This window comes from Gasterosteus aculeatus, chromosome 3 (assembly GCF_964276395.1).
Source record: "Gasterosteus aculeatus chromosome 3, fGasAcu3.hap1.1, whole genome shotgun sequence".
NCBI lineage: Eukaryota > Metazoa > Chordata > Actinopteri > Perciformes > Gasterosteidae > Gasterosteus > Gasterosteus aculeatus.
The window spans coordinates 4,487,876-4,503,471 of NC_135690.1; the positions used below are offsets into that span (position 1 = coordinate 4,487,876).

The 15,596-nt window shown below is 42.4% G+C and overlaps 1 protein-coding gene across 5 annotated transcripts in view; it reads left to right on the top strand.

Annotated features, from left to right (window-relative positions):
- astn1 (astrotactin 1) overlaps positions 1–15,596 on the top strand; it is a 306,692-nt gene that overhangs the window by 256,660 nt on the left and 34,436 nt on the right. For all 5 annotated transcript variants that reach the window (XM_040170931.2, XM_040170935.2, XM_040170929.2 and 2 more), the window contains one exon: positions 13,551–13,828. In XM_040170931.2, coding sequence (XP_040026865.2) covers positions 13,551–13,828 — 278 coding nt within the window. The remainder of the gene's footprint in view (positions 1–13,550; positions 13,829–15,596) is intronic.

Below are 15,596 nucleotides of genomic sequence, written 5' to 3' on the forward strand. Positions count from 1 at the left end.
TAAGACATTTAATTTCCCGATATACTTCCCGATAAACGTCTCCCATCATTTTTGCTGCTTATTCTCTTCCTCATGGCTGTCTTATAGACTTTTTCTTATAGAATAATTGCTGCTAACAAGGCTCCATAATGTAAAGATGATGACATTTACTATAAACTTGTTTTAGAAAAGGTTTCATTTTGAAGCACAATAATCAGGAAATGGTGGGTCTGTATCAGTAGGACCATATTGGGACTCAGAAGCTCCAGCCCTTGTTTGCCTCTTCTTATCTAATGTTTAGGTGATGGAGACCTAGACTTTTGTTTATTAAGCGTGGACATTATGAAAATGTTCCCCTGAAGTTGTGTACGTTTTTTAATCGGTTGGTCTGTGTCCATCTCTAACTGTTTTACTGCTTTACAGATTTCCAATATTTTCTTTTCTAGTTTACTTTCAGCATCTGGGAAGGGTTTTTGGTATGGTGATATTCTGAGATTATGTTTTTATTTGTATGGCTGAATGCGATGTGAACCATCTGACTATTATTAGTATCAAAGTTGAAGTTAAAAGGACATATGTATGACCCCATGAACTATATCTGACTTTATGATATATATATATATATATATATATATATATATATATATATATATATATATATATATATATATATATATATATATAGTGTGTCTGACATCTGTGCCAAATCTGTCCCTGAGATTGAAGGGGAGTTGATATCCGGTTGACTTTGTCAAAGAGGTTGCCACCGAGCAGAAGAGTCAGGCGCCTTTCATATAACTTTTTACTCCTTCTTTTTCCAATTTTTTATTAGCCTGTTTGGATGAGGCGAGAGTTTAGTGTCTGGAGCGGTGTCAGGCCCCGGCGTGAAGGTCAGCGTCTTGTCCGATTAAAAAAAGCAGCGTGAATAGAAAACTCCCTCCTTCGCCCCCTTTCTGTAATCTCTGTGTGAAGAAATGCTCGCTGCCAGCCTCATTTGGAGAGATAAGGGCGCCGAATGCAGCTGCGTGGCTACTCACAGCGGAATAACAGGGAGAGAATGAATATTAAAATAATAAAAAAATGGCAAGGAAAGTCTCAAATAAACACACCAAAAACTGGCCAGAGAAACTAGAACGGTGTTAACCGTTTCATCAATTGTGTATGTGTGTGTGTGTGTGTGTGTGTGTGTGTGTGTGTGTGTATTTTTGCTGGCTGTCGAGTCTTTGCTGTAACTCCCAGTCGACAGGGTAAAATTGATGGCCCCTGCTATAGATTTTTGGCAGACAAGTCCCCCTAGAAGCATCTTATATCTTATTACCAGCCGCCTCAGACGCTCAAATTGATCTTTATCTGTGTTAAAAAAGAAGAAATCCCCTGTGACATCTTCGACCTTTATAGTTCTCATCTTTTTTCCGCTTGTAGGTGTTGTGTGTGTGTGTGTGTGTGTGTGTAGAAACTCCAGAAGGGCAAGCGGGCAACAAGCGGGATGGAGAGTCATTTCTGGAGCAGTCCCTGCAATAGGCAGGTCCAAGGAGATGTACTTCTAAGGGAAAGGAGTAGGATTGAATTGTTTTTAATGATAATTCGAACCGTCAAGTTAGAATCGCACCAATCTTCCGTCTAAATGAGTTGTCATTAACATAAATGAATTGTCAATTCCTCAAGCTTTTTTTGCTTGAGTTGTAATTCTGTTGACAGCCAATTTATTTTCATAAATTGTTGATGAGTGGGAGTGACGTCTCTTTTCACCAGTTGCGGCAAACAGCAACTCAGTGTTGACAAATAACCTCTGCAAGCACTCGAGCATTGTCTGTCACTTTCATGCAAAGTGGAAAGCTGTTGAAACAGAAAACACTGGACTGAAAACATTAAGCATGAAACAAGTCAGCTACCTTTTGTTTTCACAAATATTTTTGTGCTCTCAAGTGTTCCGATTTGAAAGAAAAGATATCCCTCTTAAATTACTAGCCAATCTCTAACCAAAACATACTATATACTTTATTTGCTCAAAACACAAAGACTGCATTTGGCCTAGATGAATAATGAATGCATTATTTTGTTAACAGTCAACAGTTAGTCATAGTCCATGTTGCCCTAGCAAACATACTTATTTTACGTTAAACAACATCTTCTAAGAGCGCAAGATCAGCCATTTTGCATCATTACGCATTGTGATGGCATCATGGCATTTTATTACCGCCCATTTGATTGCATCTGACCAGCAACAGCTGTGTTTTGAGGATGAATTGCAGAACATATTTCACTTTTCTTTTTGAAAATGTGTTAATTTGTATTTCTGTTTGTTTTACGCTGCAGATCGATCAAACGGGTGCTCGTGTTATTTATGAGAGGCAGTATTGCCATTTCTTTTACACAACAGTCTAGTTTCACACACTTTTACACAAGTTTGCGTGTTTCTTGCATTTGCCGACGGTTCTCATTTCACCCGTTTTTGTGCGTACGCATGGGTCCGAGCTTGCGTGAAGGACCGCACATTTGTCCGTCAAGTTTTCTTTTTTATAAATACCAGTTATTGCGTAGAGAGCGGCATACACCTTCTTTTGTGCGTACGCAACATTTAAAAATGAGGCCCCTGGTCTCCACCAACAACAAAGTAAACATATTTGGCTCACTAGCTACTAGATGTTCAACATTCTTCCCTAGCTAGCTATGCCATAAACTGATGAGGACACATGCACAAATATGTCTGTGTATGCGCGCAAGACCCCCCCCCCCCCACCCCCCTCCGCCTAAAGTTGGAAACCTAGGGGAAATAACAACAGCAACATATTGATTTGTGCAGCTTTAAGAAACACTTTAAAACATTATTGGTGAACCTAAAGATTAAGCTTTTTCTAAAATGACAATGTAACACCTTACTGACAGCTTCATAAACCTGCCTATTGGTATATCAATACTGTGTCCTTATTTACATTACATATCGTATGGCTGACACTTTTATCCAAAGCGACTTAAATTGCATTTTTAACCCATGTTTTTTTTTACATTTGGCCCAGGGGGCAGTTAGGGGTTTGGTGTCTTGCTCTGGGACACTTGGACATGGGACATGGAGCAGCCAAGGTTCGAACCACCAACCTTGCTGTTCCCGGTGCGCCCTCTCTCCTCCATGCGCCACCATCGCCCCCTACTGTAAAGCCTAGTTTTTGCTTCTGCGTTTTCAGAGAAGCCCAAGGACAAGCAGACAAAAGAGCCCCTTGCGTGCCTTTCCACCCCTCCTTGCGTGCGTCGACCCATTTTTCTAGACTAGCGTCAAAATCTACGCAAGCCTCCTGCAGCCGGCAAGGCTGCGATTGGTCTGCTAACTACAACCACATTTCCTGTTTCATAGCAAAATACCGCCATTATTAAAACAAAGAGTGTTTACGAGAGAACGGATCTGATTGAAGAGCTTTTGTCGGAAGAAATCCGTAAATATGACCAGTTCTACAACCCGTCATTGGCGGACTATGAGGACGCGCGGATGGCCTCAGATTCATGGAGGGAGATCTCCGCAAAACGCCGGTTTGCCGTTCGAGGGGTGAACAAAGTTGTGGAGTAAAATACAAACTATACAAATGTGTCCACAAAGAAAAGGCGCAGTGGCGATGCACGGGGCAATAAAGTCTATGATAAATAAATAAACAAAACGACTTCCACACAAAGAAGTCACTCTCTAGGTCGTATTCGACAAAAAAAATTACACCTAGTCTTCTTGCGGTGAATCACTTTGCAACACACAAGCCTTTTTGAACCATGAATTGAAACGAGTGCGTCGACACAAGGGTGCGTAAAGACGCAGAAGCATGCGCCAGCCTTTACATTTGAATCCTTTTTTGTCAACATATATTTTCTTTCACAGGAGCTACTATGTCTCTCAAATTTATTCGTCTTAATATTTATCCAAGGTCAAACCCTAAGGTACCTTAATTATTATTATTACATACATATACATATATGTATATATGCGACCGTGGCTAATGGAGTAGAGACGGTGCGCCGGGAACAAGGCGTCAGCTAAATGACATACGTAATATAAATATTGTTCCATATAAAGAAAAGTTCAAACACTCAGTCACAGAAAGGGCTTCGACTCACTATGAATATTTTTGAGTTTGCACAGTGAAACGAATGGGCAACTTTTTAAGCCTTAAACTAAACATTCAGATATAGTCTAAATTTCCTGAACCTTTGATGGAGAAGCAAGCAGAAAGGAAAGGTCATCAGTCGGGGTTTTGTAGTCAGCGACAGATGTTCTGGCTTTTCAGGTCTCAGGCAGCGCACACCTGGCCTTTTCCAATCGTGCCTCAACCACCAGCCGTTTTCTAACTTCATTATAAGGCCTTATGCAGTAGCCTCTCTCCCAGATCGGAGGTTCAATAAAGCGCCCCTCCTATACAGTGTTGCGACAGAAACAGACTGGAGACCAGCTGAGCAGCTGAGAAACCTTTTCCAACACCACATTACTCTGGTCTTTAGTAGCGGTCCAGCTCACACCGCGCTGCCTAACACAGCCGCCAACAATTCACGGGTCTGTGAGAGAGAAGAGCCAATGGGGGAATGTTTGACTGTGAAGCACGCAGCGGGAGGGGAGGCGGGAATCAACTGATAAAAAGTTCTCGCCCAAAGTTTCTCACCCGAACCACGGTGATGTGGCAGATGGGGCCAGAGACAAAGACAAGAAGTAGAAATGAACCAGCACTGACTGGTTACTTTCACATCCCTGTACCATGCCAGGTGCTGGCTCGATACTACAGATTGGGTGGAAGGTTTAGGGTTGCCTTTTCAGTGGAAGGATTTGCTTTAAATTGATATTGTGTTGCGATATGTTTTGAGTTGTTCAATGTCAGCGTTCTCAGCAACCACTTGGAAGAATTGGCAGTGCATCAAAGTACGAGGCGCAATGTGTGAGATCAGGCCAGAATTTTCGTTTGTAACATCAAAAGAGGGACTAACGTTATCAACATCATGCCAGGAGGTTAACAAGCAAAACGAAGTACAGCTGCCCCGAGGGCATGTCATAGTTCCTCCTTGATGCATTTGCACTTTGATAGTTAGTTTATTGGATTAAATCCAGTGTTTGAAATGAGAGATCCACTTGCTGCAAATCCGGGTGGTGGACCTTCAGCAGCAGTCGGCTTGAATTCAGCGAGCAGTGAGAAGCCAAGTTCAGGAGGATCCCTGAGAACTGCCTTGACTTCCTCCTTCTGTTACCCAGGTTAGAACCTCCTTCAGCCCGCTTTTAACAGCGCTGGCCTTCAGCCAGCTACTGGATCTCTGTTCCCTGACTCCGCCAGACTCTCCCCAACGCTCTGCATATTAGTTACTGGCTTTGTGGCTGTCCTACATTTCAAAATAAGAGAGCCACTAGCTTTTGGTTAAAGGTTTAACTGGTTTAACTAACCCCATCAATGTTTCACCAAAACCTTTCCTTCAGCTTGCGACACGGCTTCTTCTGTGTATTAAAAAAAAACGATTTTATTCAAGCTTTACAACCAACTTACTACAAATCAATAGGCTATCAATTTAATAACTAATGGACATATTGGCTCCAGTGATTTATTTAGCTGTGACTCATTATTTTTGACATTGACAAATCTGGGCTACCAGGAATATGATTAAGAGCTCAAAAAGGTAACGCTAATGCCAACTTGATCTTTTCCCATGAGGTTACTACTTGAGATTCAGATACCGACGTGTAGTGAAGTGACTGAAGATCAATAGAAACATGTTTGCTGCGTATTGGAGCGTCCCAGGTGAAGGGGATATCCATGTACAAGTAGGAAAAAAGCGACGTGCTTGAAGAACAAGAAGACAGAGTTAAAGGTTAGTGAAAGGGAAACTGATGAACACGGACGGAGAACACGCTGACGGACAGACGGACTCCATTACCTGGGCCCTTCAGCATCCATGAAGGAGATGTCACTAATGGGCCCATCAGGCCGGAGTCAGCAGCCCTAATCAGCACTTAGACAAACAGCGTCCGCCCACGGACCGCCGCGCTCCACATACTGCCTTAAACATGAGGCTTCCGTCAAGGCTCCGCAAGCCCTGTGTGCTGATGCTGCTGGGACCACTAATCTGTGTGTATCTGTGCGTTTTGAACGGCTTCTTAGGTTGGTGGGTTTAGTGAAGCAGAATGAGGCCCATTAAGGGGGCCTTAGGTTGGATGGGGGATTAGTATGTATCATTGCATTAAAGAAATGTTAAACTTTAGGTTGTGGAGTTTCCAATGATGGTACATCGGATATGTTCCAAGCCTGAGTAGGGAGATCTCATTTAATTGTGCACAAATGATACAGGAAATATTACCAAAACTTTCCATCCACATTTATAGCACTTTATTTCAATGAATATGCCAATTTTGTCGCCCTAACCAAAGAAATATTTATAATAATACATAATATAAAAACTATTTGTGATTTTCTTGAACTCTTTGAATTTTGATTTTTTTTTTAATATTGTATTAAAATAGGCATTACAGCAGATGGCTGTAAACGTATCAGAGCCAAAGGGCAATATAATCCTGTATTACAACCCCAAGCAAACAGGCCACCGCTTTTCCTGTGATGATAGAATTGCATCATATTTTACACTGAAAAGGCCATAATCACAAATACCTTCCATGGATGAACGGGGTTACCCAGCCAGAACATCCCACAGATCTAATTAGTCATCTGAGTATATCTCATTTAAATAAGCAGGATGTAAAATGATCATAACTGCTGTCAGCCGCAAAGCAGCCATTTGTTACCAGCCAACAAGCTGGGAACCATCAGTACATTTTTAAGAAAATGATTTCTGTCTGTGTCTCGGAATAATTTCTGTCCCTATCAACGTGTCCTTTACGCAAGGTTAGTAATTAAATCCCATGTTAATTAGCTGCTCTTACAGTTAATTAGCGATTTGTGAATTGATGCGATGGGGGAAGTGTGGTCCCCCCTCCGGGTTGAGGTTGGGTTCAGCCAGTTAGCAGCAGGGGGGAGCGGATAGGGTGTCTTGCTCCAGGATGTGGCCACGTCACGGATCAGCCTTTCGGGTGAATAATGAACTTGCCAAACCACCAAATCATTATCCCTCCCCAAGTGAGTTTTAAAGGGCAAATCGTAGACATTGCTTCCTAGATGCTGGCCTAATATCCACGCTGCTTCTTGAGTTTCGTTCCTATCGTCATGGTGCCAACACATGGGACTCAGTCAGGCGTACGCGCGCTGCCGCTGTGCAAGGTGTACGCATGGCCATACTACCCATATCGCTCGCGTTCTCTCTCGCACATATACACGCACGCGGGCGCGTAAAGCAGAGCCCCATTCAGGTACAAGCTGCACATGGAGAGAAACCGCGCTTTTCCCGTCACACGGATTTGTTTCAGCGCTCTGATGTAGCTGTTATGGCATCTCGCAGGTTTTAAAGGATTTAGAATATGACAGAAAGCACACCCTAATATGTTTAATCTGCGTTTCGTTCTGTTCTTCCCCCTTTTTGCTCCCTTGTAATTTTGATTTTCACCTTTGTACTCTCAGCAAACAACACCAAAATTACCCCTGTTTTCCAACGAATCCAGCCTGGATTGCTACTTCCCCACAACCATAGAATGGTCCTCTCAGCCGAGAAAATTTCTAAAGGTCTTTTGTCTGCTGAACAGCAGAGCGATGTGATGACTCCTGTCCCCTGAACTGATTCCTGATCCTGCCAGCACCACCTTGTGGTACTACACAGTCCCTCCAGCCAGCAGTCTCGGTGAATGGGTCTTCTACACAACAAGCCGGGGCAGAGACAGGTGCAAGCTGGGAAATGCTGCAGCACACTGTTCGGCGAGAAGAAATGAGACAGGCCAATGTCAAGGGGCTGAAATCCGAGATAAATGGTGACTTTTTGAGTCGTCGTTTTGTACATGAGAGGCAACATACTGGGGAGGATTTGGGGGTTCTCCGGGGAGCGGGAAATGAAGGCGTTGACACGTAAAAGAGCTGTAATGCAACACAGACAAAAGTATGAAAATCGATCATCCTTCCTCCCCCACTGCCTCTCGCTTTCTTCTCCCCTCTCACAAACATGTATAGGACATACTGATTCAGTCAGTGGTGGATAAACGTTTTCACTGGAGAGTGTGGGAAGGAACGGGGTGGATGGAGAGGTATTATGTGAATCGGAATAGCTCTGAGCTCCATCTGCTCTGTGCCGTGGAGATGATGAGTCATTACGCTCCGTACGGCGCGGGTCAAAGCAGCACCGAGTCCCCAGCTTTATGCCGACAGGCGCACACACACACAAACGCAAGGATTCCTAATACATGCTGCTAGTCTTCTGTCGTGCATCTGTCCTGTGTCTACAGTTTATTGATGCCAATTAGGCCTCAGCTGCTATGAGGGATTGCATTTCAGACCATGTCCAAGCCGTCTGTTGCAGCGACCGTCCTTAAAATGACGTAACTCTCACTCCCACTGTTGGTTGGTCCAAATAGCATTGGACTCATTTGAAACTTAAGGACTGGATTTGATGCGACAGAACCAGAGATATTATCTATTACTTCTTACTTAATACTAATTAATACAATTATACAAGCAGCCAGTTTCTCCACACCAAACACAGGATATGTTGTGGCCTGATCATGAATATTTCACATGATAGGGATTTGTTTGACACTTTAAGAATGGAGTTAGAGTGACGTAATGTTGCATGAAGTCCACAGGTTGGTTCACTACTTCGAGTGACATTAAACTTTACCATTAAAAAATGCAGAAATAGCATATATTGAAGCTTTCATTCAAACCTACTTTTAAATCCTCAGCTAGCTTCAATGCAGAGCCAAAGATTTAAGCACAAACGTACCTTTTAACGAAGAAGCAACTGAAGTAAACATTTTCAGCACTCGCCAAACATGAAAGCATCACGCATACACACACGCAGACTCACAAAGATGTATTGACACACATCAGCGTTTATCATGTGTGTTGGTGTAGATTTATTCTCTCTAAAGCCTTCTGCTGCTTGTCATTAGGCCCCTCAAAGTGCGCGCCAGTGTGTGTGTGTGTGTGTGTGTGTGTACTTGGGTTGACGCCAGTTTAAAAGCTTTTGATAAGTGTGAAAATTCACCTTGTAGAGAGCCAAAGACTGACAGAAGAATATGAAGGGAAAATGACTAAAAGGGAGAATGAGGGAAGATGTAAAAGCAGAGAAGAAATGTGTGCGTGAAAGGGAGAAATTGGTTTACTTGTTTCAAGTATGAAGATGCAGAGAATACATTTTAGATCACGGCTTTCCTCCCTTAATTTACCACACATTTAGTTGCATATTGTGCAAGTCGGTGTGATTGAGCCTTTTACTGGATTAGGGACCTTGAATAAGGTGACAAAGAAAGGGTGACAGAAGGAAGTTTAATGAAGAAGGAGGTGCTTTTGTGTGAGAGACAAATAGAGTGTGAGTATTAGGGAGAATAACATTCTTACTCAGCAGAAACAAAAAATACTCCCCTGGGGGAAACGAGTAGTTTACATGGAGACAGAGAGACAGAGAAGTGGATGCTTTTTACTGCCATGTACAACATTACTTTTGTACATTTGAAGTCCATATGTTCACTGTCATATATATATATATATATATATATATATATATATATATATATATATATATATATATAAGCATCTCAAGCAAACAATGCTAATTGTGTAGTTTTCAATCCGTCATGCTAAAATAACATCTGTGTTTCTAGAACAGAAAACTCTATGTGCATGTGAAAGTTCCTGAAATGTAGTCGCACAGCGTTTTCCAATATTATACTTCTTCACTACCACAAAACAAATCCCCTTTACCTCTGTTAAAGAAAAGCAATAATTTCCCCAAATAAATAAAAAAAATGTTTAGCACTCACTATCTTCAGAGTTACTTCTTCCCTAGGTGATATTTGCGTTCTATATGGAAATACTTACATTATATTCAAAGCAATAATTGTAAAAAGTAAAAGTAAAGTAAAAAAGTAAAAAGTTTGGTGTTCTAGTTCACCCAAATGTTTGGAATTTAACACACATGGTTTTCACTGAGAAGCCTGATCATTATGAAACTGTAATATCCGCGAATTTCCCCTTATTATTTATTGTTCATACCAGAGTGGGTAAGGTTGCAGTGCCAAGAGCCCTTAGAGTGTGTCTTTCCTCGCTTGAGAGTTCTTCTTTTGCTTTGAAAGAGGATTAAAGTTGTTGTGTCTGAGCGAAACAAGGACTAGACTGGAGACTTTAATCAAAGCAATATGACAATGTTTATTTGTGACAAGAGCATTCTGTCCTGCAGTTAAACGTGCACGGACCTATTTCAAGCTATTTAGCAAAGAAAAGTGCAAACTATTTAGTAACAGCAAAAAGCCAGGCAAGGGCAAAAGCCAAGGGCCAAGGGCCAAAGGCCAAAGGCCAAAAGGCACTTAATACAGAGTACGCTCGGATTATATAGTCTTTAAGAGCATTTTTGATTGGATTGACCTTTTGTTTCCTGTTTTTCTACATTTGACCCAAAGAGTGCGTGCAGCTTTTTAGCAACATGTTGTGTGATCCGGGCCATACGTGGCCTCCACTCACTATTAATATGCAATTATAAATCAAGTGTGATGATAGTTTAGCGTGAGCATGCATGGTTATATTTAATTCTCTTGCTTTAATCAAGTCTTGCTTTTTGAGTGCATGCACACAACATCTGCTACGTCCTGAGCCTTAAAATTATTATTTGGAAGTAAAGTGCAGTGGTTAAGTGTGATAATATGCTGTGTATGTTTAGCCATCTTCCAGCCTGACTTCCTGTGCCACTTGCCCCCCCCTCAGTCCCAGCTGACACTGAACTAAATAAAAAACTAAACTCAGCTAATCATTACCAATCTTCTTTGCCCTGAAAAGCACCCGGCTGTCCTAATATAACTGCCACATTTAATTTCCATCAGGCAGGAGGTGGCAGCGGAGATTGAGGGATGAGAGTCGATTAGCGGCGGAGCGGGCCACTCTGACAGGGATGGATTCAAGTTTGTCCGGTCAGAAGTGCAAGGACTTGACATCCTTGTTGTCAACGCCCTAGTGGTTAAGATACAGCTTACTTTTCAACCATGCGGTGGGCCTTCGGGTAGTTCTTTCTTTCTATTGATTTAACTCAACCCACCCACTTCCACATCACGAGCACGAGCGCTTTGATTACTGCTGCTCTGGATGTTCCCATCAATGCTGCTCGGGGGGTGGAGGCGTGTGAACGGGTTTGATTGCATCCCTCCCTCCAGTCCACCTTATTTGCCTGCACATTGCACTGATTGGTGAGGGCTGATCGGTCGGTTTGTCTCGGTGACCCTAATGCCGCACTTGCATGCACAGAGAGACTCACAAACGGCGCTATTTATTTGGTGTGTGTCCTCACCAGACCCCCATGTGTTGCACCTGGCCTCTTATTATGTTGGGTGTCATTTGTCTTTGTTCACAATATTAGATAATTGCTCACCACCTGGCTGATTAGTGCTTGAATAAAGGGCCCAGGTGCACCCTGGTCTTTGTCTCTACAGCCTGTGGTTGCTGATTTCTTACCCACTTTTTGAGTGCCGGTGTTTTCTTGGCCTCATTCCTGTTATTCCCTTTGTGTCATTTAGTGCTGCCCCCGGCTCAGGGTCTCCTTTTTTTGTTACTTTTAGTCACAGTTTTTTTTTCCAACATGGGAGCCAAATAGGCTGAAAGGGGAGTCGGTGTGGGTTTTCAAATTTTTCAACAAAAAGAGTCAACAATCTGAACGATTAAAAATACTTGGTCATCTTGATTTTAACTTGTACTTTGTATTTTTGATGGTTGACATATACATAGCTTTTCACAATATCTTGTCTCACATGAAATATCTCAAGAAATAGACAATGACCTTTTATAATAACGTTATTTTCTGTCGTGCTTCACTTCATAAATCCCAGTCCCTGAAGAACTGCACTGTCCTGACAGAAATATTTTTCTTGACGTTAGGAAAACTCTTGTCTCACTAAGTAACTAGTTAATCACTGCGTTACCTTTGTTCAGGAAAACCTGAGGTGTTAGAAAAATGAGTGTGCGTACTTCCAAGGTGTGGGTGAAGAGGTATAATCAACAAGGTGTTAATTATTAACACGTAAAATAGAGAAAACGCTGAATATCGCACTTTGATTTTTAATGACAAGTCACCCACTCAGGTACACACATATACACACATGAATGTGTGTACCATGGGTATAAAGGGAGACGCTGTCTAAATTAATGATAGATCACACAAGGTGTTTATGGCCCATTCTTGGAGACTTTTGTATTTTCCTGAATGGTTGTTGGTTGGTGATCGTTAGTGAAATATCTAGTTTCTCCTAAATTCTTAGAGGGAGAGTTTGGATTGTTTCAAATGGGGTTGTATGAGCTTGTTTTCAGTAGTCTGTGTATATAACCTACAGTACTTCTAGTACACAGAATAACAAGAAGAAACAAGCAGCGGTTGACCAGCAACTCTCCTCCTGGCGGGGTCAAATGACCGTTTTTATTGATGGAGTCTAGTGGCTTTGAAGAGAGCACAGATGCTAGCTGACTGCCATCTTCTGGGGATAAAACTGTCTGTGGATAACTACAATGTGCGTGTCCAAAAGTATTTCCTCTTAAAAAGGTGGGTTGTGATTGTGGGTGGATGAGAAATGGAGTCTGTTGTGAGGTGTTACTTGTGAGGATTTGTATGTTTATCCCAGATTACACAAGAACAACACCTTTATTTAGAGCTCTCCTCTTTTTACAACACATGCAGCTCAAAGTGCACAAAGAAAATAAAGTAACACGCTTTAAACAGACTGTGTTACATTGAGCACAAAGAAAATGAAAGTGCAAAAATGAAAGCGCAAAAGATTGAGTTGCACAACAAAAACAGAACATTATACTGTGCACGTGTTGGTCCCTGAGCCCGTGCAGCTCGCACAACAAGCCTATTCCCTAATTGGTGCTGGAGCTTTTAAATTGTCTTTTGTTGTACTCATGGCCAAACAGTCTCCACAAAATGCTAATCTGAAAAATTCCCTACTTTTTAAAAAAGACAAATGGCAACAAAGTTCAGCATGAGAAATGTTCCTCTTACTTGCATCTCTCTCTGAGGGCCGATTGCAGATGGAAGTCAAACCCCGCCTGGTGGCAATTTATCGAGGATCATTTGATTAATTTGTTTGTATCATTCAGAAGTGTAATACAGAGAGGTCCTTGACCAAAATGTTGTCTCTTCTAAATCAGTGCATATAAGCTTAATTTGTGTAGATTCATACCAAATATGACTGAGGGTTATTTTCATTTTGTTAGACATGTACAAATCGGAGTCCGTTAATGTCACTTTTATTTTTATTGACGACGAGTTTCTCCCATGTGTGTGACTGCAGCTTGTCCCTCAATACTCAATAGACTAAAATATCTCATGTTGCTAAAAAAAAATGTTCACGTTTGTTCATTGCTAACTTTTTGCTCATGAAAAATAATACGGCTTTGTATTCGGGATGTATCCTTTGCAAAGCCCGACCTAATTATGTCTGAAAATATTATTGAACCGATTTCTTTTCCCTTTATCCCCATCATCAGGTAACTCACCCTCAGAGGAGTCCGAGGAGCGCGACAAGGAGCCCAGGACGCTGACCTACCCCGCGTACATCGCCAGTCTGCTGGACACGGGCGCCAAGCGCATGGCCGCCGGCGTCCGCATGGACTGCAACAGCCAGGGCCAGTGCCCGCGCTCCTGCCACCTCTGCCACATGAGCCCCAGGGTGGTGCAGGGGCGGCAGCGGTCCGAGCCCGTCCTGCTGCAGATTACCAAGGCCGCGCCCATCTACGAGCTGGTGTCCAACAACGAAACCTACCAGGTGTGTTTGCTGTGTGTGTCCCCATCCATCTAGGGATGGATGTGTGACTATGTATCGGATCTCTCCTGTACAGGATTCTAGCTTCCCTGTTAAAGAGTCATGGCAGCATTTATTGTCTGCATTGCAGCGAATAACACAATTGTTTATTAATTGGCAGCCATGAACTGTCTCTGTAAATGTCTGTGGTTTATCCGTCGGGACTGAAAAACGTGTATGTGCCTTTCTGCCGTATCCTGCCTTAATCTGCAGCAGCGCACTATGCCGTAACTTGCCGTACCGCGCTGTGACTTATATGACATCATTTATACCCGAAGCAAAGGTTAATACAATGCTGCGAATGCACGCTATCAGAGAATCAACAGAGACAACAGACAGTAATTCTTCTAGTTCCAGGCTTTACTCTTAAAACAAAACAGCATAGGCAAGAGTAGACTTGACTCGCTGAGTGTCACGGTTTGGGTTCACGTCCTGTTTTTTTTTGTAGTTTTCTGCCTCTTGTGTCCCTGGGTAACTTCACTTCCTGCCTTGTCCTGTCATCCGCCTGTGATTGTCTGTCGTGTCATGATTGTTTCCACCTGTGTCCAATCACCTGCACCTCCCTAGTGTATTTAAGCCATGTGTGTCTCTTGTCACTTGTCGCGTCAATGTTGAATGTCCGGAAGTCCATGTCAGAGTGTTCCTGACTCTTGTCGGCGTTTTTGCTTTTGGAGTTTTTGACTATTAAAGTCTTTTAGTTTCAAAACTCTGCATTTGAGTCCTGCCTTCCAGTATTGCTATCTCATATAGAATATTTGCAAGGTTAAGCAGATGTTTGTTTGCTCTGTCAGCAGTTTTGCAAGAGTTTGCACTCTTAACATTGTTAGCACTCATCCCAGGAAACATTTATTGCCAAAATATGTCAAACATACAAGGAATTTGTTTTGGCGAATGGTGTGTGACAGTAGACAGTGTAACAATAGACAACAAGACAGCAGTGCACAAGTAATAAAATAAAATGAAATGCTAATGCAATGGGTTAGTAGAATAAGGCTATGGGTTAGTATAAGACAAGAATAAAGTTAAAGTTAAAAATTAAAAATATTTAAAAAGTTAAAAAATAAAGTGCACTATCGAACAAATTCCCGGATGTGATGTAGCAAAGTGAAGAGCTTAGTTTTTAACGTTAGTACATCGCACACTGCCGCACAGAAGTCGACGTTTGCATTTCATAAATTGATGTGCAGTGGAAGTCGGCGAAATTCTAGAGCGGACTATTTCTTATTTTTTCATTATACCTTTTCATGGAGCAATTGCAGCCCCTGCTGTACAGAGGTGTGTGTTTGGATGCGGAGCCAAAGCCAGGACTGATGGTGCTGTGAAGTGAATTGCTTCACAGAGGAGAGCTGTGACAAATCTATATCCCGAGTGACATAAAAGTCCCATTACCCGTGTCCGGACCACATATATGCACAACACACCAATGCCAATGTCTTTACAGCATTCCACTGATCTAAGGGCTGGCCAATACAGGGAGGACAAGAAACTGTGCACTGGTAAACATAGATATAAAGGGTAAAACAACGGCATTTATTGAGAGCTATTTCAGTCTACCGAGCACTCACAGCGCTTTTTATCAACAACTGCCAATATTCACCCACTCTGATGGCAGAAGCTCCTAGCGTGAGGTGCCAGCCTGCTCATGAGGAGCTGTTACGCAACCACTCCTGAGCCATCAACAGTGCTGGATTTGGGAAGGAAGACACTGTGCACATTTGTCAGAGCTTGATTG